This window comes from Octopus bimaculoides, chromosome 9 (assembly GCF_046866305.1).
Source record: "Octopus bimaculoides isolate indiv1 chromosome 9, ASM4686630v1, whole genome shotgun sequence".
Classification (NCBI taxonomy): domain Eukaryota; kingdom Metazoa; phylum Mollusca; class Cephalopoda; order Octopoda; family Octopodidae; genus Octopus; species Octopus bimaculoides.
In genome coordinates this window covers 65314523-65341350 of record NC_142936.1, presented here as the reverse complement: position 1 = coordinate 65341350, position 26828 = coordinate 65314523, and the positions used below count along the sequence as shown (strand labels likewise).

The window sequence follows — 26828 nt, the reverse complement described above, 5'->3', positions numbered from 1 at the left end:
CATATGTGTAGAAATATATATACATATATATATAAATATATGCATATATATATGAATATATATATATATATATATATACATATATATATATATATATGCATATATATATATATATGCATATATATATACATATATATACATACATGTATGTGTGCGCGTGTGAATGTGTATGCATTCATATATGCGTATATATATATATATATATACACACATATATATGTATATATATATGTATGTATGCATATATATATATATAATACACACACACACACACACACACACACACACACACACACACACACACACACACACACACACACACACATATATATATATATATGTCTCTCTATCTCTCTATGTGTGTATGTATGTATGTATGTATGTATCTATCTATCTATCTATCTATCTATCTATCTATCTATCTATCTATCTATCTATCTATCTATTTATCTTTATCCTTAACTCTCAATGTGAATGAGTTGATAGACAACCAAATGTAGAGACGTTTCATTTCTATAGAAAACTACAGAAATGTCATCAAAGTTTAACTGAACGTATTATTATTATTATTATTATTATTATTAATAGTATTACTATTATTATTGTTGTTGTTGTTGTTGTTATGATTATTATTATTGTTATTATTACTATTATTATTATTGTTATTACTGCTACTAAACTGCAACATCAAAATAAGCTGAAGGAACGTAAAGCGCTCTCCAATGAATGAGGTACAAAACGAACATAATATACAGAAATTGTCCCATGACAGCAACTACTGCCACCTACATAAATACACAATACGAATTTTACTGCGTTTAGCCGAAACTTTAACGAGATCTAAAAGCCGCGTGTGTATGACTGTCATTACTTACTCTCCAATCTTAATAGCTTTATTTGTATTATATTAGCTATATTTTTCTTTCTATAGCATTCAAAGCAACTAGTATTGTTTATCAATGGACAGTATTTAGAATAAAGTTCTAAAAGTAAAACCTCTGAGTTATCGTCGTCTCTGGTTACATAATCTATCGAAAAATAATTCCACTAGAGTTTCATATATGTGGCTAAACTGGCCTGTCAACAGCTGGGAGAGTCTTCATTCAGTTCGAGAGACATTCTAATCTCACTAATTCAGCTGTCACATTGCACACACGTACATGCACACATACACACATAGATAGAAATACACACATACATACATATATATGTATACATACATATAAATGTATACACAAACACACACACACATATATACATACATATGTACATATATACATATGTATATAGTGTATGTGTGTGTGTGATCCAGTAAATCATTCTCGTGTTATAAAAGAGAATCGTTCGAGAATTGTTGTTATTGTTCGGTTTCTATGGCTTCTATTTGCCAAACTATCGATTACCGCATCAGTTCTGCATAAATCAGACAACTTTAATGGTTAGATTTACTCGAGTGAAATAAAACATAAATCGACATAATTCTAAGTTATAAAACAGTTCTGTGCCAGTTACGAAATCTCATATTACTGCAGGTTTTCACTGAAATCTTCGCTAAATATTTCCTATTTTCAAAATGTCCCTGTTCGTTCAAGTGCGTAGGAAGATTACAGCAATAAAACCATAAGAAAAAAAAAGAAGAAAAAATCCAAACAAAACGTAATGCCGACACCATCTGTAAGAATTTCCTTCTTGTTTTTATGATTTAACGACAGTTTATTTCCGCCATTGACGTGAAAGAACTCCAAACCTTTTATGCTCAATTGCTAAAGAAAAAGAAAGTTAAAAGCAAGGATAAAAGCTACCAACAGCAGCGGCCATATTTATGAGTACTCTGTAGACCAGATTAACAGAGAGGTTGAGAAATAACGACTGATATAACTACAACAGTTTAATTTAAGGGCTTTTTATTGTTTCATGTTCAAACTATAGATTGATTATCCATTTCTTTTGACTAAATTTCCATGCATAATTAGATGCTAATAAAGAGATAATTAAAACTTTTTGTATGACTATCATGTCACTATTATTTAATTGCAAGAACTGAATCGTTATACATTAATTTAACATGCAGAACGAATGTCCAGAACCATAATTATCTGTGTATAAGAATGAATAATCTTAATACATTAAAGCAGGCATGGGAATCGTTTTTTTCAGAAGCGGGCCGCATGAGATATGGCTCATGATCAGGAGGGTCGTACAACGTCAAGCTCTCTTCAATGAAGAAGGTACAAAGCGAACATAATATATAGAAATTATCACATAACAGCAAATGCTGTCACCTACATATGGTTGATCAGCAGGTGAATCTCACTACTAACCAATTTCAAGGTAATTATTTGTTAGCGTGCCATTCCGCGGGCTGCAGGTTTTCCAAAACACTCTAATGACTAAAAGTGTAACAGGTAACTTTGGAAGTATACTTTTGCCATCATGGGCGATATCAGGAAATATTGCATATATATGATAATTATAATTTAATCATGATCAAATTTCTTGGTGATTATTACAAAATAGCGATAGGAATACTAATTTTGAAAAGAAAAAAATATTTATTATTTTGAAATAAAATAAAATAAAACAAATTTCTCATTTCTGTAATTCCTTTAACAACTCTCATTTATTCCCTCTCCTCTTCCTCCCCTGCTTCTGTAAACCCTTCTTACTGTGGGTGTATGTGTGTAGCGCTCCTTTTCTTATTGCCTCTCACCAAGTTTCATCTGTGCACTTATCCTACGCATTTTATGTTAACTCTCTATGTATCTCTCTCTTACTTTCTACTTTCCCATTCTCTCAATACAGTATAAGGCGAATGGTGAGCCAAGAAAGTAAGCAGGCAACCAACATTTATATTAGCTATTAACTTATAAAGATTGCTCATTAACGATTTTGTTTAGAAATGGGGCTTTTGGCGACTAATTTTTAAGCATTTTGCTCGGTGAGCTAACGATTCTGCCAGTTCGCCCAGAAGCTGTGAGATAGCCGACCACATATCGCTCTCCTACGGAAGGAGTCCAAAAAATGGACCTTTATCCACGTAGCTATACCAGCAGACCAGAATATTGTAGAGATAGAAAACGAGGAAGTCGGAAAGTACCAAGACCTAGCACTGGATGTGAAACGCATCCAGCGATCCTCAAAAGTGAGTGTAACACCTGCCGTGATCGGTGCAATTTGGTGCATCTCAAAGAAAGCAATATTATTGCTTGAACAGCTGCAAATATAAAACTTCATAGGAAGTACACAGCTGGCAGCAATACTCGGAACTACATGAGTTTTGAGGTAAGTGTTGCATCTCTAAGCTGCAGGAAGGAATTGAGATGTGACATAGATAACTCATGAACAAAAAAAAAAAAAATAAATAAATAAAGATGATAATAATAATAACAATAATGATAGCTATAAATTGAGGGCAGAGCAATTTAATGCATTGATCAATGGAGAAGAAAAAATCCCGGGCTCGTTGACAAAAGGACAGACGGTGTTGTGTGCCTTAAGGATGCATCAAATGGGAATACTGCTGACAATTACAGAACAATTTCCTGCCTTCCATTAATGTGGAAGTTAATGTCAGGAGGGATTGCAGAAGAACTAATTAGTTCCTGGATGAGAATGATATATTACCGCCCGAACAAAAAAGCTGTAGAAGGCGATGCAGAGGTATCAAAGATCAACTCAGATTGTAATGAAGGAGAGCAAATTTCTGAGTCTTTGCTACTCCAGACTGATGACGTGCAAAGACTCAGAAACATGTCTCTGGATGCAGGTTTAGCTGGGTGGAGGTGCTTGTCTTCCCCTTGTAAACATAAGGACACAGAAAATGTGTCAAGGGCGACAGGAAGCGGCGCAGCTTCCTAGGTCTAACCAACAGTAGTATTATTCCCTTCAGGGGAATGTCACATTAAGTTGACAGCATCCAACTACTTCAAAAACAACAGGACTAACAAATATATATAATATACAGAAAATAGCACTACTAGGCACCGCATTCATCCTACGTAACATACTTTGAATACAGTAAAAATAAGAGCGCCACAACAAACCCCAGCATATACCCAAGTCACACAGAGCTGCGCTCGGTAGTGCAGTGAAAGCACGTGATAATAATAATAATAATAATAATAATAATAATAATAATAATAATAATAATAATAATAATAATAATAATGGCTGACGATATGTGCATCTCTGATCACGAGCAGAAGTAGCAGGGGAACATCATAGCCATGTGTTGAGAAGAATTATTTGAGATTTGGATATTTCACCTCTGGAAACACCCTTCGTTCAACATCCTTAAACAACCCTTATTCAGGGACCTTTTGCGCAGAAATGGGCTACTCGACTTAAAGAAAATTCCAACTTGGTCCCAGCTGAAAGGTCATGCGTTGTTTATCTTGATGTGAGATCACCATGTTGCGCACACATGGTTGTGACGCATGTGCATGGTGTACCATTATCACACAGTTAGTCATGATGGGTATACTGGGCTTCGTATATTTTACCCCAGTGTCAATTTAATGGCATGCACTGCTCTCTCACTCAATAATAATAATAATAATAATAATAATAATAATAATAATAATAATAATAATAATAATAATGGAATCTAAAAACAGAAACAATTCCTATCATAGTAATAAAAAAATATTCAGACAAATACATAACCAAAACACCAGGACTTACAAATATATATATAACATACAGAAAATTGCACTACTGGGCAGTGCACACATCCTACGCAAACCACTTTCAATACAGTAACCATAAGAGCACTACAGCAAACCACAGCACATACCCAAGGCACACAGAGCTGCGCTCGGTAGTGAAGTGAAAGCACGTTATAAAAATAAAACTACTGAATAATAATAATAATAATAATATCAATAATTTTCTGTTTGTTTCTGTTCAGATAATTGTCGGTGATAACGAACCTAGAAGTATATAAATAGGTGTATCTATATTTGTTGTTGTGTGTGTATGGGTCTGAGGGCACATGTATGTATGCTTATTGTTAGTGGTTATTAGAAAGCTCCAGTTTTACTTTATAACATATTTTAAGGTGATTAAATTTCGGAGTTCATCATAATACCTTATTTATTATCTTCTAAATTCTTCGTATTATTTTATGTGTGTTTGTGTGTGTGTGTGTGTGTGTCCGTGTCCGTGTGTCCGTGTCCGTATTTTTGTATGTATATGAATGCATTTTTCCTGACTTTTATTCCTTAATCATTGAAACGATGAAGATAGAGAGACTCACCGATATTAAGCTAAAACCTTCATCACATGAAGATTTAAAATGACAAAGGCCATCTCAGTGGACAACGACAAACGATAGCGAAAAAGGAAAATGAACCAACAATGAAGTATTGAAGTACAATAATTCTTTTAGGAAGAAATTCTTTCCTCAAATTGCTTCGCATTGTATTCTGAAGAGAAAAGTAAAAATCTTGGAATTTCTTTGGTTTACAAAACCAATTTACTTACTTATTATATTCGAGCAGCAGTAGGCAAGTACGTAACATAGGAATCTAGCTTTATTGCCAAGAAGATCCGCTTATCACCAACTTAACTGTAAATCTCTTCCTTGGACTACAATAGCAAGTCTGATTGAATGCAATCTTTTTTGCCTGATGTCAGTCCAAATTGCAATATTTTCGAAAATAAATTTTTTTTACTTGCATACTTATTATGCTGAAGAGTCACAGGAAGTTTCTTCCAAGCAGAATCTATGTTCACAGGTTTAAATTCCTATACCGAAGGACTTCATCCAAAATCCTATTGCTATGAAAGCTATAATTGTATACTCTGGTCCTAAAAGGGATGTCCTCATGCAAAACTCAATTTGCATTTGGCTTAAATGATAACCCTTAAAAATGTTACGTTATACTCACAAGTGGTAGTTGTTAGTTGTTCAAATCTACGAGTCTTATATCATTTGGACTTCAGTTGACTTTTTTTTTTGTCAATTTGGGGCTAAAGTGCTTTTACTAAAGAATACGCTAGTTGTACTTTAGTACTTTAATAGTTCAAGGAGAAAATTATTGTAATGCTATGCCAAACATCACAATATTACTACAATAGGGTATCTAGTGATAGCATTCAATAACCCGTACGCGATCTATATCAAATACTTGTGAAAGATGAATTTTGAGAAAGAAAAGCTGCAGGCCGACATATTTTATCTTTTATAATTTACTAGTTTCGGGCATTAGACTACGGCCATGCTAGGGCACAGCCTTGAAGAATTTTTTTTTAGTCGAATGAATCGACCCCCCCCCCCCAGTACTTATTTTTTGTTAAGCTTAGTGCTTATTCTGTCGGTCTTTTATTGCTAAGCTGCTAAGTTATGGGAACATAAACACATCAACACTAGTTGTCAAGCGGTAATGTGAGACAAACACAGCCACAAACACACACACACGCACGTGCGCGCATCTCCCACATATTCAACAGGCTTCTTTTCAGTTTCTTTCTACCAAATCCACTCGCAAGGCTTTGATCGGTATGTACATCTATTATCTATTACTTGTTTCAGTAATTTGACTCCGGCCACACTGGGGTATTGCTTTGAATGGTCTTAGTCGCACACATCAATCCCAGGACTTTTCTAAAGCCTGGTAATTATTCTATCGGTCTCTTTTGTCGAACTGCTAAGTTACGGGGACATGAGCACAACAATACCGGTCGTTAAGCGGTGGTGGGGCACAAACTATGAAACAAAGACACACACATACATAGAAACATACATACATACATATATATATATATATATATATATATATATACACAGACAAATACATATATATATACATTCATATATATATATATATATATATATATATATATATATATATATATATATATATATATATATATATATGGTAATGGCGCGAAACCTCTAGGGTATTTTGGGTCATTGACTGACGATGAAAACTCAGCTGCGAATATTCCGTGTATCGTATCTTTGTCTATATTTCCCGTCCCTTAAGTTTTTTTCTAGTTTCCCATTTGATCTGCTTTCGTTTAATATTTTCTCCTTGTATTCTTTCTGTTCAATCATTGATATATATATATATATATATATATATATATACGACGGGCTTCTCTCTGTTTCCGACTCACAAATACACTCACAAGGCTTTAATCGGCCTAAGGCTATAGTAGAAGACATTTGTCTAAGGACTGAACTCAGAACCAAGTGGTTGGGCAGCAAGCTTCGTACCCCATAGCCACGCCTGCGCCTATTCGTGGAATAAACTTTAAAGATGCTTTACCCCATGCGGAAACTGGAGAAGGGGCTACTCAGAGGTTTTGCAAGATCTTCTAAATCCATTACAGGTCCGGAAATCCTATCATATCGTCAACAGATATCTCAGGGTCATAAGAGTTTCGCCCTTTAGTCAGTCTAAGGTTGAATGTAAAATACAAAGCGAGTTCCATACCACTACTTTTGTTTTGAGAATTTTGTCACCATGGTTTAGGAATCTGATACCTTTTGGTGGTGGCGGCTGGTGTTTATTAGCCTACACTCTTTGCAGATCAGTTTAATAGGCAATTTCTGAAAGGGCCTTGTCATGTCTCCACTTGTATAGGCCTTTTTCCGTATATATATACGTATATATATACACACGCATACATACGTATATATACGCATATATATGTATATATATATATATATATATATATATATATATATATATATATATATATATATATATATATATATATATATATATATATATATATATATATATATATGTATATATATATATATATATATATATATATATATACGCACGCATACATACGTATATATCTATGTATGTGTGTATGTATATATATATATATATATATATATATATATATATATATATACATATACATGCACGAACATGCACACACGCACACAGACACGTAAGCACACAAACATATATATATATCATAACGATAGAGAATATGTTTATGGTTACGACAACCTACACAGGTTTCTACTGCACAGAATATGAGCAGTTGCATATGAAACCAGGCATAATTTTCTATCGTTATAATCATTGACAGTATACACTCCAGATAATATTAACATCCATGAAATGAAATGAACAATTCATGAAACGAACACGGAATTACCCATCAGAGGAATTTACCATGTGGGTGATAACTCCAAGTATTCATAAACGTTATATACTAATCGATGCCGATAGTCCAACCTGGAACATAACTGCGAACAACCACGGCATCCGCCAACATAATAAATCTCTCGAAACTCACATTATATATATATATATTTATGTACACACTATTGTTAGCATATTGTTAGTATATAATGTATAAATGTATAACACTGATAGTATACATTATGTTAATATATACCATTGCTAGGGAATATTATACTAGCAGTAGACTTTCAAATAATTTGCTCCTATGCAGAGCTACTTAGGTGCGAAACTGTGGTTTACAAATTGTAGTATACATGTATTCATATTTATATGTTAAGCTGGGACTACACCACATATATAATCTCGGACCGCGTACGAAACTTCTTTCTATGTACAATGATGGCTCTCAAATTCATTATCGATTTCTCGTTAATTTAGCATTTCACAGTCAAGCTACAATTTTTATTGTGATCCAAAAGGGCCAAAGAATGATCAATGCTTTGCTCATGGAGCAAGAGATAACTATTGATATGACAAAATTTATTGATCGCTAAACTATCGTAATTTAACGTGGCATAACAATAGCCATGTGGAGATGATAAATTTCATTTCAATATGCTACAAAGATCGTTTATCGAATGTGATTTAAACTAGATAAAGAGGAAAATAAATTACTCAACAATAGCTATTTCCTTAACAGTTAAAACAGATTAATAGAGCAAAGTATCAATGGGGAAAAAACATTTCAGTACATTGAGTGCACTTAAAACATATTTCTCTATGTACTTCTATATATTCGAGGTGGTGCTGAAAAGTTCCTGTCTCGCGAAAGGCCAGGGTGGAGGCCCAACCGTCCGAGTTCTTTTTATATGGCTTAGAAAAACTGAAGGACTGCTGCGATAAGTGTGTGAATTTGAGAGGGGAATATGTTGAATAAGATCATAATGCATTTCTTTTTTTTTTAGCCCCAAATCAGGAACTTTTGAGCACCTCCTCGTATGACCCTGTGTATGTGTTGGTTTGAAAAAGATTACTGTTTATGTTTAAGGACCTTCAGCGATTAAGACGAAGTGGCTGTGTGTTCATAGGATGAAGAACAAGGTTAAAAACAGAAAAAAAGTGATAGCATAAAAATCACTAGCACAATAAATAATATTAAACAAGTGAAGTTTTGCATAATATTTTTTGATGCATGTGTTTTGATGGCTTTCCTGATTTGGTGTAATTTATAGCTGTTTGAATAACTGATGGCATCAAACAAAGAATGGTAGCTATGAGACAATGTGTATGGTGCAAAGACAAATAGAGAAAAACACTAATCTATCTTATTAATCTCTCTCGCACTGTCTATCTATTCACCTACCTACCTACCTACCTACCTACCTACCTACCTACCTACCTACCTACCTACTTGTCTGTCTGTCTATCGGTTTCCCTATCTCTCTATCTATCTTAATATATATATGTGTGTGTATGTATATCATAAGATATATCTATAAGTGTACATATATATATATGTATATATATCATATACATTTATATACGTGTGTATATTATATATATATAAGTATATTATATACTATATATATATATATATATAGTATATATATATATAGAAACATACACATACATGTATACGTATGGGTCTCTATTTATTTAGATACACAATGTCTTCTGTGCACGTGTGTGTGTGCATAAATATGTGTGGATCTGCATATTGGCCTATATGTATATATGCAATGCAAACAAGATTACATATTCAAAACACGATTTCACCCCCATCGAATAAGTAATTTTGTTTACTCTACACATGAATTAACCTTCATCAAACTCTAAATACTTTTTACATGCACAAGTGTTCGTATTGAGCAGTATATGTATACGTATATCGTTGTTCTACAAAATATACAAAACAACACACAAGCACCTACGCATACGCTGTATGTGTTTATATGTAATTGAAACAGAGAAACGAATTGCACACACACACACACACACACACACACACACACACACACACATTATATTGTAAATATATGTACACAGATTGTCATTTTAAATTGTTCGAAAGAGTTTCTTCTAATTTTAGGGAATGAATCAGGGATTTGCAAGGCGTTTCGTTAATCCGCAAATGGTACCGATTTTGTCTTGAGACTGGATGCTGTAATTGTTATCGTGGCCTTGTCACAAAATTGGAAATTGGAAATTGGAAACTACATTTGAAGAAAAGACCGTCAACCAACAAGGAGGCCAACGCAAAACCTGCAGCTCACTTTATTTAATCAACCCGAGAAGAATAAAAAGTCAAGGAACCCTTGCCAGAATTTAACCTCATATCTGTACCAGCGCCTGTTTGCACAAATCATTCAATGAAAGCATGAATAATATATTTACAAATGAGCTCTAACTGAGAATGATATTGTTATTAATGTTAGTGATTCTTAGAGGTAGCTTGCTGAAGTCTCTATCGGATATCCGGATTCTCCGTCAGTATCGACGATTAGCATCCAGTCGTTCGACCATATAATTAGCATGTTAAATGACTACGTATGCAACAGATATGTATAGCCTTAATGTAATTCTCCGGTCGAATCAGAGTGACACAACGTGACGAGACAAGAACTTTTAATTACAGATACAATCGAGAGAGATGAAGGAGGGGAAATGTATCCCAATACTAGTGTTGTACTATATTTATCCATCCTGAAAGTATGAAAGGCAAAGCTGACCTCAATAGGTTTTGAATATAAAAATCCAATGGAAATCATGCTTGGAATCTTTCGATGTTCTAACGACTCTGTGTACACGCTGGCTTCTACAATGCATCACACTTATGTTGAAAACTTTATCCTTAATTCTTGCACACTAAAAACAAAGTATGAAATAGACAAAAAAAAAAACTCCAAAGAAATGGCTGATACGAAAGAATATAGTATTGAGTTGAAAATATACCCTATGAATGAGATAAAAGTTTTTCTATCAGTCAATATAATCTGTATGGACCAGCATATGATAAATAGTAATACTAGCAGTAGTCTTTATCATTAAGCCCATAATTAAGACCTATAATTATCAGAGATATTCTGACTGTGACCATCTGGTCTTTTTACCAAGGCAAAGTGAATCGAAGTTGATATTATACAGCACACTCCTTTATAAGATGGTAATATATAGTTTTTGAGGGCAGATGAGTACTATTTCTAGCAAAATCTAGCAACGCTTGCCGACTCCCTCCTTGGCATATCAAGAAAAGAAAAATTAAATGCAACGGAAACAGTGTGATGAAGAATATTAAAGAAACACAGAAAATATATATAAGGCTTCCTAGCTACTAGGTACTCGGTCATGAATTCCGGTATCCTTTTATTGATATTGAGTGATGTTCTTCAATATGTCAGTCTTTTGAGATTATATACAAATATACACATTAAACATAGACTACCATAATAAATCACCATTAATATTACCATTGCTAAGCTGCGAAATGAATTCTTAGGAGACCAACCATATTATAATAATTTTGATACTAAGGGCATTAGCAATGTAAATGAAGTGAAATAGCTACTAACAATAGATGCTGCTATGGAATCGAGACCAAACAGTATAGAATCGTTTCCCCAAGCACTGATCTATTAATCTTCTTCTCTTGCAATCATATCAACCAGTTTATTACTTATCTATTACACACACACACGCACACACACACACACACACACACGCACACACACACACACACACACACGCACGCACACACACACACATACTCACACACATTCACACACACATATATACATATATATATCTATATATATGCGTGTGTGTGCCTCCGTGGGTATATATATATATATATATATATATATATATATATATATATATATATATATATATATATATATATATATATATATATATATATGTGTGTGTGTGTGTGTGTGTGTGTATGCATGTATGTATTATGTATCTACCTACCTACCTACCTACCTACCTACCTTCCTATCTCTCTCTCTCTCTCTCTCTCTCTCTATCAATCAATCAACATATCTATCTATCTTAATGTTTATTGTCGTTGAAAGATCACGAAATACATCTAAATACATTTAAGTAGAGTACCGCATTTATTTTAACAAGGAAACTACTGTTTGCGACTTCGAAGTTTGCCGCACAGTTGCATTCGTAAGACTGTAAATATTTTTGTTTTCCAAGCTTTTTATATACTACTTATGGTTCATTTGCTGGTGGAGATTAAGGGTGGCAAAGTAGAGGTTTATCAATATACTTTGTAAGTACTAAATCCCTACGCAAGATGAACAAAAAACAGACAAAAGTCTGGGGAAAATAAAACAAATCAAGAAAAAACCTTGCTTTATTATGAAAACATCTGAGTTGAAGCATCGAAACCATTGTTGATCTTTTTTCTTGCAAAAGTAATACATATGCATATTGTGTATGTGTATATACTTACATACATGCATTCATACGTAGATATATAGACACATAGTACATATATACACATACATACATACATACATACATACATACATACATACACACACATGCACACACATATACGCATATATTGTATAGTAAATCCAAAAAAAACGAAGAACAAATACAAGAAAAAAAAAACGTGAGTACGTGGTAAGTGAAAAAATATATAATAAAAGAAGTAAAATGAACATCAGGCACCCCAACAATAGACTCCCCGTTCTTGATACTGAACTTTTGTTAGAGACTGTGAACAACAGAGTGCAGTTCTTCCACTCCTATTACATGTAACCCATAGCTTCGAAATATGTTGTTCACAAGAATTCAGCTTTGTCAAACAACATGAAAATTAACATACTGATAGGAGACTTAGTTAGGACAATGAACAACGTGTCCCCACTATGCAAACCCTATGAAACGAAGAAACATGTACAGAACTTCATGCACTTCATGCAATTCTCTGGATATGGTCAGAAAGATAGGGTTCGAGTATACAGGGGTGCTAGTAAGAAGTTATATAACATTATATGATATCAGTAGTACCTGCCCTAGATGCAGAAACAAAGACTAGAATAGAATACAAAGAACTTGTGACAAAGCAAACGTGGTGAACACGTGGTATAAAACCGACAAATATCAAGGAGTGATGTTTGTAGAGGCCACAGCCTATGGAGAACTAGATCGTAGATTAAGGAAAGATCTGAATGAGACCAAACTCAACATTAAGATTGTTGAAAAGCCAGGGAACTCCGTCAGATCACAACTATGTTGGACGTACCCCTTTGATTATTCCTGGCATTAACTGTAGAACTAGAAATTTAGTTTACAACATAAGATGCATAGATGGTGCTTGTAAAGACATGAACATGACATACATAGGGGAGACATCTAGAAGCATTGCGGAGCGACTAAATAAACATTTGAGACAATATGACGACAAAATAAAGTCCTCCATACTCTACCAACATGCCAAGGACCAACATGGAGGTAACCTGGGTCAACTTGACATTCGCATTTTATCCAAGCACCCAAAGGACCCAACACTCAGGCAAATACATAGATATATGTACATATATATATATGTGTATATGTACATATACATACATACACACATACATAGACACAGACACATTTACATGGAACATAAAAATAAACAACTGAATTATGATTGCAGTTTAAATCTAGCTTTTCATTTGATCTTGTCTTCTGTATACGGTTTTCCTTCTCGATGAATATTTATAAACAACTTTTCGTTCATAAGGTTCGAACATAAAGAAAAACCGGAAAAAAACCCTCAATCCCAAAAGACTAGTATCTTAATGAGCCAGTGAAGTCATTTTCAAGTGGTCACTCGACTTATTCGAAACAGCGGCTACAATTTCATGAAATATCACTACAATATCTCAAAAGAAAGAAGGGGAAATCACCGTATAGTTGCTGAAAAGACGCATTAGATAATGGAGTTCGACATACTCATAAAACTTACTGCAATGCGTTTGATGATAAGCCTCCTCATTTACGGCTGATTAAGACCTGATTAGGGTTAACTGCCGGCAATTAGGATCCCAAATTTGATTCGTGGATCACAGGAATTAAATGTCTATATAATATAGAACAGAGAAAAACAAATATTTATGGAATATTTATTTAAATTTCTCCTCGAGCTTCACCAGATAAAGGTTATGAAAATAAAAGTCCGTAGACTTTTTTTTTTGGCAGGCTAGATTTTTCACAACACTATGTTTCAAGTTTTGTCACAAGGTCAGCAATTTCGGGATAAGGGATAAGTCGATTATATTGATCCTAGTATTCAACAAATTTTTATTTCATAGACCCCAAAAAGGATTGAAAGGCAAAGCTGACCTCCGCAGAATTTGATCTCAGAACCAAAAGACGAAATGCCGCTAACCTTAAGGGTTAGAAAATATCCAATGAGTTACTGGTTTGTTACCAATTATTTTGCTGTGCATAGTAATATTTCTAAATTAGAATCGAGAATATGGAGAAGTAGCATTAATATAATTTATTAACTGCCAAAATTCAACATGTTCCCTTACAGCTGTTTCGATTTTGCCCAAATAAATTAAATTCCAGTAATTTAAACATTTTGGGGGGCAAATTCTTGTTAGAGAAGTAAAAAACATATCAACAGATGTTAATAACCTAACGATATGTCTTTTTTTCCTTTTCTTTTACTTCTGTCACGAGATCGAAGATATTTGGGCAAAATCGAAAACAGCTGAAAGGGAACATGTTGAATTTTTGCAGTTAATAAATTATATTAACGCTACTTCTCCATTTTCTGGATTTTAATTTGAACATGTATATATATATATATATATATATATATATATATATATATGTATGTATATATGTGTGTGTTTGTGTGTGTGTGCGTGTGTATATGTATATATATATATATATATATATATATATATATATATATATATACACACACACACACTGACACACACGTACTCATACACACATATACATACATACATGCACGCGTACATACACATACACACGCAAACACATATATACATTATCGGCTGCACATACTCAGTGTACGCGCATTCTTTGTTCGCCAGTAAGCTGAGATTTAGCATGGTGGGTTTTTTTTAAGTGCCGGGTGTTAAAAAATCTGAATGTCAGGCGAGACAACTCGCCTCAGACCATACATAGATACACATACATACATACATTCATGCATACATACATACATGCATACATACATGCATACATACACACATACATACATCCATGCATACATAGTATTATGCATGTACATTGTAATAAAATATTTAGGTTAGATGAACTGTGTTCATGATTTTTCTAGGTCTGAACAATCTCACCCGAGTCAACTGGTAACGATAATGTATATCCAAGTGATGATAGTAAACAAGATATAGGGTAATACATAAATATACATACACACACACACACACACACACACACACACACACACACACACACACACACACACACACACACATATATATAAATATATATATATAAATCCTCTCCATACTTCGACAAAAACAAAGTTATTTCATATCAAATCATGTGGGTAGATGACAACTTTGTAGGTTGGTCGGAAATCCACAAGTAACAAAGGAAGACTGACAGATGCAGAGAACGGACACGTTAGACAGAAAGAATAATGTAAGCGCTCTTTTTTCCCAGGAGACATTGGAAAGAAAGACTAATAGAATTACAGGTGGAAGAAACGAACAGCGACTAAAGAATGTTGAGAAGAGATGACAGTGGAGTGATATGATGGGGAATTGGAACAGCGAATCAAATGACTTGGTTTATTTAATTTGCATATTACTCACAGCAGTGATTGTATAGCGTGTCATAGTGACTGTGATACCTTCTTTGGCAGGTGACACACACACGCACACACACACACAGAGTCAAACATACACATGTGTATATGTAATATATACTATTTGTATATATATATATATATATATATATATATATATATATATATATATATATATATATATATATATATATATATATATATATATATATATATATATATATATATATATATATATATATATATATATATATATATATATATATATATATATATATATATATATATATATATATATATATATATATATATATATATATATATATATATATATATATATATATATATATATATATATATATATATATATATATATATATATATATATATATATATATATATATATATATATATATATATATATATATATATATATGGGAGGCGCAATGGCCCAGTGGTTAAGGCAGCAGACTCGTGGTCATAGGATCGCGGTTTCGAATCCCAGACCGGGCGTTGTGAGTGTTTATTGAGTGAAAACACCTAAAGCCCCACGAGGCTCCGGCAGGGGATGGTGGCGAACCCTGCAGTACTCTTCCACCACAACTTTCTCTCACTCTTACTTCTTGTTTCTGTTGTGCCTGTAATTCAAAGGGTCAGCCTTGTCACACTGTGTCACGCTGAATATCCCCGAGAACTACGTTAAGGGTACACGTGTCTGTGGAGTGCTCAGCCACTTGCACGTTCATTTCACGAGCAGGCTGTTCCGTTGATCGGATCAACTGAAACCCTCGGCGTCGTAAGCGACGGAGTGCCAACAACAATTTGTATATATTAATGTGTTATGTTTTTTCGGGTTCGATAAATTAAGTACCAGTACTACTCGACTGGCCCCCTCCCCCAAAATTTCGGACCTTGTTCCTCGAGTAGAGAAGAATACATAACGATTTCCCTATGACCAGTTTTAAACAATATTTTTTTTATTAGAAAGAATGTTTGAGGCTTAGTAAACGCAGAAATGGTGTTGTTTTCCATTTTGTTGGGTTTCCGAGAGAAGTGGACTATAGAAAAGTGAACCCTTCCGCCCCAGCGCCAGATCTGTTGCAGTCGAAAGCGATCAGCGCAGGAATACAGACCGAGTTGTCGTTAGATCGTACCAAAACACCTGGTCTGTATGCTCTTTTCTACTCTAGGCACAAGGCTCCAAATTTTTGGGGAGGGAACTAGTCGATTAGATCGACCTCAGTATGTTACTTGTACTTAATTAATCGACCCCGAAAGGATGAAAGGCAAAGTCGACTTCAGTGGAATTTGAACTCAGAACGTAAAAACAGACGTAATACCGCTAAGCATTTCGCCCGGTGTGCTAACGTTTCTTATTTCTTTACTGCCCACAAGGGGCTACAAACAGAGGGGATAAACCAGGACAAACAAACGGATTAAGTCGATTATATCGACCCCAGTGCGTAACTGGTACTTATTTAATTGACCTCGAAAGAATGAAAGGCAAAGTCGACCTCGACGGAATTTGAACTCAGAACGTAGCGGCAAATGAAATACCAATTTCTCTATTGCCCACAGGGGCTAAACATAGAGGGGACAAACAAGGACAGACAAAGGGATTAAGTCGATTACATCGACCTCAGTGTGTAACTGGTACTTATTTAATCGACTCCAAAAGGATGAAAGGCTAAGTCGACCTCGGCGGAATTTGAACTCAGAACGTAATGGCAGACGAAATACCTATTTCGTATTTCGTTATTGCCCACAAGGGGCTAAACATAGAGGGAACAAACAAGAACAGACGAACGGATTAAGTCGATTACATCGACCCCAGTGCGTAACTGGTACTTAATTTATCGACCCCGAAAGGATGAAAGGCAAAGTCGACCTCGGCGGAATTTGAACTCAGAACGTAACGGCAGACGAAATACCGCTAAGCATTTCGCCCGGCGTGCTAACGATTCTGCCAGCTCGCCGCCTTACCTGGTCGGTAAGTTAGCAGCAAAATGGACTCGACTAAGGACATTTAAATGACATGAGGTGTTGTTAAACCGAAATGTATCTACAACTAAGCTGAGTTAAATATTGAAGAGCAATAAAGAAATTCCACAGTGAACGGAAACGTTAATTTCTATTTGATTGTCATTGGAAGTTGTTTGTCTTCATTAGCGATGATAATGTTACTGATGAGCAAACTATGAATATTACAGATTTCTAAATCAAGGTTTTCCTAAACCTCAAGTTGTATAACAATTGCAAGCAAGGACTGGTCAAATTTAACAGACTTTACTCTTAGTAAAATTGCACAATGAAATAATAAAATAAAACCAAACTCATATAAAACTGTAAACTATTAAAAATGATAATAGTAATAGCAATAATAATAAGTGTTTCACACAGTTCTACATTTGACCTCCAATATTGTCACTTCGTTCTTCTTCTAAACCTGCCAAGACGGCCGCCACTAACCAGATGATGGATATTTCTGGCGGTACATTCAGTACCCTAAACTTGGGAAGGTATTGGTCGAGACAACCGGGGATTATGAAGTTTTCATTCCTCGAAAATTGTTGCCGAATGACACCTGGCTTCTTCTTCCGTCCTAGTCCAGACAATCTCAGAAATGCAATGGTAACAATAAAATAAAAACACGGGACCTTAGAAGGCCGAAAAGATTTCATACACTATTTCAACTTACGGAGCTTCAAACGGCCAAAATAATAATAATAATAATAATAAATACCAGGCACTGGCTCACGTGGCATCTGGTCTTAACTGATTGGAAGTGTTATCATGTACGTGTTTTGGCTTTGTGTAAAAGATGAATGGACTACAGCAAATATTTTGCTCAATACAACAGATTTTCCTGTTAGTTATTTGACATTAACAAGCTGAGCCTGCCCCTTATTGGCTGACGATATGTGTATCTCTGATTACGAGCAGGAGTAGTGGGGGAGCATCATAACCATGTGTTGAGAGGGATTATTTGGGGTTTGAATAATTCGCCCCTGGAAACAATTTTAACCAGGGATCTTTTGAGCGGTATGGGCTACTCGACCTGAAGAATATTCTAACTGGATTCCACCTGCCAGTTCATGTGCTCTTTATTTTGATATGAGGTCGCTATGTCGCGTATATATGGCTGCGATGCATGTGCCTGGATGTCCTCTTACCAGACTATAGTCATGATGGGTATATTGAGCTTCATATATTTGTACTCTAGCGGTACTTTGATAGCGTGTGCTGCTCTCTCATTCAATAATAATAATAATAATAATAATAATAATAATAATAATGATGATGATGATGACGACGACGACGACGACGATGACGACGACGACGACTACGACGACGATGACGACGATGACGACGACGACGACGACGATGATGACGAAAATAGTGGTTAATATTAGAGGAGGAATTTTTCCAAAGAGGCTCAATCTCACCATTGGCAGTTGTGATTGCCAAGATTCTATTATTGATGATCTTACGGGAGACATATTGGCTATTAGACTGAAAGCAGAGGACCTAAGATCAATCATCTACTTTTCATGGATAATCTGAAGCTCTTTGGCATGAGAATGAGTCACAGGTAATTCACTGGTCAGAACTGTTCACTGATGCTATAAAGACATTGGAATGGAGTTTGCTATTTCAAAGTGCATCACTCCAACTATGAAGTGAGGGAGGCGTATATGTAGTTGTGGGATTGAGTTACCTGATGAGAGTCAATTGATGATTCGGAGGATAGCTAGTACAATTCACTGGACATTTTTTAATTGGAAGAAGTTCTAAATGAGAATATGAAATGAAATGTGAAAGAAGTCTATTTAAACGGGTCAGAGATGCTACTGAAAACGAAGGGCTGTGCCGGTTTTATTAGATGTAGTGCGGCAACTTTGAATTAGACCACAAAGAGAGAGAAGTTAGACAGGTTAACGTTATAGAAATTGGCTGACAATGATTCATTGCACCCAAAAGAAAATGTTAGGATATTTATATATATATATATATATATATATATATACCGTGGTACATAAGAGGACTTATAAGTGTGAAAGATGGTTTGGTTAGTGAATGCAGATCCTTAGATTTGCATTTGTCCAACAGCAGAGAAGATATTTTAAGGAATATTGGGAAATGTAGTCTTACGCATTGAAGCTATTGAAAATAAAGAAAATTAGAAACTGCTAGCTGAAAAACTGAGAACGAGGGAGGATATGGTATTACACGGTCTATCCGAAAGACAAACGGAGGAAGAAGGAACAAAATTTTCATGGAATTGGTTGACAAAAAGTGATCTTAAGAGAGAGAGAGAGAGATAGAGATAGAGATAGAGATAGAGAGAGAGAGAGAACGAGAGAGAGAGAGAGAGAGAGAGAGAGAGAGAGAGAGAGAGAGAGAGAGAGAGAGAGAGAGAGAGAGAGAGAGACAAAGTTTATTGGTAGCTGCCCGAATCAAGCAGGACCAAACACGAACTAAATACAAAGATTGCATTACCCAGCTGAAACAAATGAATAAAGGTAATATGGGAAGACGATAGAATGTATGACACATCGTGAGTACATGCGACATGGTTGCGCAGAGAGAATATAAAAGGCATCACGATAAAGTTTGCTTGCACCTCCACTGCTTTTTATGCAAGAAATATGGGTTTCCAACTACTGAGAAATCGTATCAACACAAACCAGAGAAGGTCCTAGAAAATCAGGCTGTGAAACTCTAGTGGGACTTTACAATCTAGACCAGCGTTTCTCAACCGGAGATCCCCGGAACCCTAGGGTTCCACAAAAGGTTCTTAGGGGTTCAGCAAAAAAGTGTGAGATAAGCTAATGCTAATTTCATGATCGTAATAATACTATATATGCACAGCATATTATTGGTCATTGTAATATTGTAATATATATATAATTACATATATATATGTATATACATACATACATACATACATACATACATATATATATATGTATTATTTACCACGTGAACTACGATGAAACGATATGAGAAAGGTATGGTATATAATGTTTTTTGAGCAGGGGTTCCTTGAGACATGTAATTTATTTGAAGGATTACGTAAGGGTAAAGAGGTTGAGAAGCACTGATCTAGACCGACTACTTCAACATACAGGGCCAAACGTAACTTTAGTTGAGAAAGGTATTGTAAAGAGGTGTTTGGCAATCGATGTATCTTGCCCAGCAGATTATTATATCAATGTTAACGAAAACAAGAAAATCGTTCCATATGCAAACTTGCGAATAGATATCGAGATACTGTGGAATATGAAAACAAGAATGATACCAATTATGATCAGTGACAAAAAAACATTCAGAAACACTCCGACTCAATTAGAATCTGTCCCAGCATTATGACATTACAAAAAACAACACTTTTGGAACAGCAAAGATTCTGCAGAAAGCACTACTTGGGACTACAGAACTTTATAGGTAGTCAATTAAACGCTCTAGAGATTACAAGATCATCACTAAGCAAATGAAGGAATCCCACGATAATTAAAAACTAAGTACCAAAGCTTATAAGGTGCAGAAAGAGTCCCTGTGAGACCTCTGAGAGCAGGCTATTGCCAGCTCTCACAGAATCTACCTGAGCAAACAAGATCGAGCGCTCTGAGATGTAAAACAATTAAATTATAATCCTTTCTACTAAAGGCACAACGCTTGAAATTTTAGGGAGAGGACTAGTTGATTAAATCGACCCCAGTGTTACACTGGTACTTAATTTATCGACCCTGAAAGGATAAAAGGCAGAGACGACCTCGGCGGAATTTGAACATAAAACGTAGTGACGGGCGAAATGCTTATCAGTATTTCGCCCGGCGTGCTAACGATTCTGCCTGCTCGGCTCCTTTAATAATAATAATGTTTTCTACTATAGGCACAAGGCCCGAAACTTGGTTGAGGCGGTAAGTCGATTACATCGACTCCAGTACTCAACTGGTACTTATTTTATCGACCTCGAAAGGATGGAAGGCAAAGTCGACCTCGGCGTAATTTGAACTTCGAACGTAAAGACGGTCGAAATGTCGCTAAGCATTTCGCCCGGCGTGTTAACGATTCTGCCAGCTCGCCGCTTTAGCAACAACAAAAACAAGAGAGAGAGAAGAAGAAGAAGAAGAAGAAGAAGAAGAAGAAGAAGAAGAAGAAGAAGAAGAAGAAGAAGAAGAAGGAGGAGGAGGAGGAGAAGAAGAAGAAGAAGGAGGAGGAGGAGGAGGAGGAGAAGAAGAAGAAGAAGAAGAAGAAGAAGAAGAAGAAGAAGAAGAAGAAGAAGAAGAAGAAGAAGAAGAAGAAGAATGATAATTGAACATGAGTTTATAGACAATCTGCAAGATAGTGCATAGGTTTGAAACCATTTTTTATGGAAAGTCTGATAATAACAAATAACTATAGTTTTGTGCAGAATCAACTTTAAGAGCTGTTGAATTCAAGTCATTTCCCACTGAAAGAATTTGTCCATAATTTCATTTATACTTCGTATAAATGGAGTGATGTATAACAATTTATATGAGCACGTTCAAGAAAATAGTAATGTCGATTTCTTTTACTGGTTGAAGACCTAAAAATGATTTTAGGAGGGGGATGTATAGTCGATTTACAGTGTATGGCTGTTATTCAATTTAGACAGGAGACAAAATCGTTTTTATATAATCTTAGAATTCGTTAGATTTCGACATTTTCACGTATATAAACAAAAATCTGTAATGTACCACAGAACATATCCATAAATTTATTAGCCAGCATTGTATGTTATGAGGAATGTAAACAATACATCTCGACAATACATTTCTTGGCAGAGAAGAAACAATAGCTTACATACAAATGTGCACCCACTTTAACTATCCACGAAGACAGTGCTTGTAAACTCATGCATCTTAGAAGTTAAAGTAAACAGGCTTGACCAATTAACATGTTTAACAATTTCGTAGCAGCTAGGTCTAACATGAAATTGCTGGGACAATAAAAGAGTTTTGCTTCGTGGCAATGATGTATTATAGAACCTACCTATAGATTTATTAGCCAACTCTGTATGTTACAGGATTGTAAAGAGTGTGCCTCTACAATACGTTTGTGAACAGGAAAATAATGAAGCGTTGTACATGCTGTTGGAACTTTTGTCAGCAACTGTATACTCTCTTTAACTCGCCACAGATACACTGCTTACAAGCCTGAAGGCGTGTGGTTTAGTGGATAGTAATATCGGTTCTTAATCGTAAGGTCTTGATTTCGATTCCCGGCGGTGCGTTGTTTCCTTGCGCAAAGCACATTATTTCACGTTGATCCAGTTCACTCAACTGGCAAAATGTGTTGTACATGTAATTCAAGGGACCAGCCTCGTCACATTCGGCTGTATTTGTCACGCTGAATTTCCTCGAAAACTGCGTTAAAGGCATGAGTGTCTGGAGAGTGCTCAGTGATTGCGCCTTAATTCCACGAGCAGGCTATTCCGCTGATCGTATCAACTGGTTCCCGCGTCGTCTCAATCGACGGAATGCCAGTTTTTTATTAGCCAACTAATATTCATTTCAAATTTTGGCACAAGGCCAGCAGTTTCGGGGTAGGGTGTAAGTCGATTACATCGACCCTAGTGCTCAATTTATACTTACTTTATCAACCGCGATAGGATGAAAGGTAAAGCCGACCTCGGTGGAATTTGAACTGAGGACATAAAGAAGGACTAAATGCCGCAAAGCATTTTGCTCGGCGTGCTAACGATTCTGCCAGATCACTAAGCCCACTAATATTAGCGGTTATTGTAAATAGGATAGATCAATGTGCCTATTTAACACTTCTTTGTAATAAATAAAGCGGTTGCTTTCATTGGCACTCAGAGACACGTAACAGTCTTTAAAAACGCAGTTTTCACATTAGATTGATAAAAGGTAATGTTTCAATTATCAATGCGTTTGATTGGAAATTAAGTTTAGAAAAACTTGACATTGAGTTCGAAACTAAACACTATTAAGTATTTCAATCGCTGGCCATATTTTCTATCAAATTGAATATGCATCCACCTTTTTCTTTTAAAAAATACTGTTTAATTGAAATATTGTTATTTCTAAGGTAATTCCATCCTATAAAATTATTTAGAAAGAATTTTATTTATTTCACAGAATTCTAAAATTCTTCCAAACATAATTTTAAATCATGTTAACATCAAAAATATTACTTTTAACCAACCTAATGTAATTAAATGTGCGTTTTTAAATAAAACTATTTCAAATATTTGCTTTTACCAAACACTGTTATTCATTTCTATAAATCTGTTTTCTAATTAAACTTCACTTCATTCTGAAACAGTTTACAAGTAATCATTAATATAGCGAAAAAGAAAGAAAGAAATACTGTGGATCTCATATTTTTGACGATGATTTCAAAAATTGAATACATGTTGTGATTATTGAAGACCGCCAATAAAATATAACTAACTCATTGCACTCAACTACTCACATAAAACACCGTTATTTAATTAATCCACTCCAAATCCTAAAACACCATTACAATGTGGTTCATTTCGTTAAATACTCCACATCTGATATAAAACGGGAAAAATGGATTTCAGAAAAGCGTAAAAAGTGAACAACGGAAAAAAAATGAAGAATCAAATAAATTTAAACAAAGGAAGAAGAAAGAAGTAAAAGTAGAAAACTCGTAAAATTCAAAAGTGGCAAAAACAAGAATAAAAAATTTAGAAAGGAAAAAGAAGAGACAGAATCGACTCACAGCTTTCAACTTCTACCGTGCAATTCTGGACATCTAGTGGATAATAATGCAAATCCATCATGCAGGCCAAGGTTGTTGTAAACCTGTTTTAAAGAAATGAAACGAAATGAAATAGATGACTAAGAGACAATTCACATAATTCAGTGGAGATATTTCAATCACAAGCTAATGTCATTTATTTCGCAGGAGAGGATGTGAGATAAAGAAGAAGATGTAGAAGAAGAAGAAGTAGAAGAAAAGGAAGAGGAAGAGGAAGAGGAAGAAGAAGGTGATGATGTAAAAGAGCAAATTATTACAGAAACACATAGGAAAAATTTGTTAAAAATAAAGGAAAGATAAATAAAAATTAAATAAAGCAAGCAATATAAGGTTGGAAAAATCGATGAAAAATTTCTCCAAAGAATTACACTAGACTTTAATTAATATTTTGAGCATTCTTAAGTATTTAGCTCCGAGCTAAATATTCTATATTGAAATGTCTCTTGTGGAGAAAACGTACTTACATATGAATATATTCATAACATAAACATATACACGTGAACATAGACATGTACGTAATCTCACATAGCACATACGAACACACACGCACATACATGTGTGTGTGTGTGTATATATATATAAATATGTATATATATATATATATATATATATATATATATATATATATATATATATGTATATGTATACACACACACACACACACACATACACTCATGTATATATAAATATATATACATGCACATCTATTCATACATGCATATATAATTTCAGACATAATGCAAGCATGTATACATATATTAATGTGTTTTCAAAATGGAGAATGCAGTTGCTAATACGCAAGTATACGACATAAGCATACGCACACATGTACAAACCAGATCACGTGCAAACTACAAACACACACACACACACAGACTCTTATATATACAGGTATATAAACTCTACATAAGCACATGATAATATGCACTTATACAAGTACATACATACAAGCAAACTCAAAACACTTTCACGCATACATATATGTGTACACGCACATAAAATCTCGTAATTGTCATGCATATGTGTTAATAAACGCAAATGTGTGTACGAGACAGTGTAACAACTGAAACGATACATATCTCAACGTCTATACGCATGCGCTGACTCGAACACAATACTAATTATATACATATATACATAGAGCATGTTTTGCGATGATAATTACTAGAAATTGCTAACACACACACACATGCAGACACACACACGTACACGCGCACACTTACACAGACGCATAAGTACATGAACAAATGAAAGGAAGTAGTATTCAGCACGTTTGGCTGGAAGTTCCATGTATTTAATAATGGTTTAACTCAGTTTCGCATTACCTAAATTGTTTTAGGCCTAGGATAAGTCAGGTGTTCGACGCTGTTTCTGCGTATCTATCTATCTATCTATCTATCTATCTATCTATCTATCTATATATATATATATTTACACACACACACACACACACACACACACACACACACACACACACACACACACACACACACACACACACACACACACATACACACACACACATTTGGCACTTCTGTCATGTAACCACACACATGCTGTTCGTGAAATTTTTCCTTTTCTGGACTTTTCCGTTTTCGTTTTTGACGAAGAGCTATGCTCGAAACGTTAAAAACCTACTCTTCTTTCCACTTTTCGTGAGCGTTAAAATAATACATTCCATATGTCCGTCCTCTTGCTTTGTTATTGTCATTTTTAATGTTCAATTGTTTGTTCTAGTTTTAGTATTCGATTTGACTACCCCACCCACAGATATATATATATATATATATATATATATATATATATATATATATATATATATAATCCAGAGATCCGAATGTATGCCAGGTATAGAGAACAAAGGGTGGATAGTTTATGATAAGAAGCAATAACAATTTATTGGCATCGCGGGTTACACATCGGAGTTCTCGCATCGAAGTTGCGAGGAAATTCGATAAGCTGATAGTTCCTATATACCTCAAGTATACCTCCTATATACACTAGAACTGTACAAATGTGAATAAAAATCCAAATTGAGGGAGTAGAATAGAACAAGTAAAATACACGCTACATGTTTT

General features: G+C 34.8%; 1 protein-coding gene across 2 annotated transcripts in view; it reads right to left on the bottom strand.

Annotated features, from left to right (window-relative positions):
* The window catches only part of LOC106872511 (gamma-aminobutyric acid receptor subunit beta), a 507542-nt gene that overhangs the window by 125078 nt on the left and 355636 nt on the right, over positions 1-26828 (bottom strand). For both annotated transcript variants that reach the window (XM_089357611.1, XM_089357610.1), the window contains exon 6: positions 24712-24794. In XM_089357611.1, coding sequence (XP_089213737.1) covers positions 24712-24794 — 83 coding nt within the window. The remainder of the gene's footprint in view (positions 1-24711; positions 24795-26828) is intronic.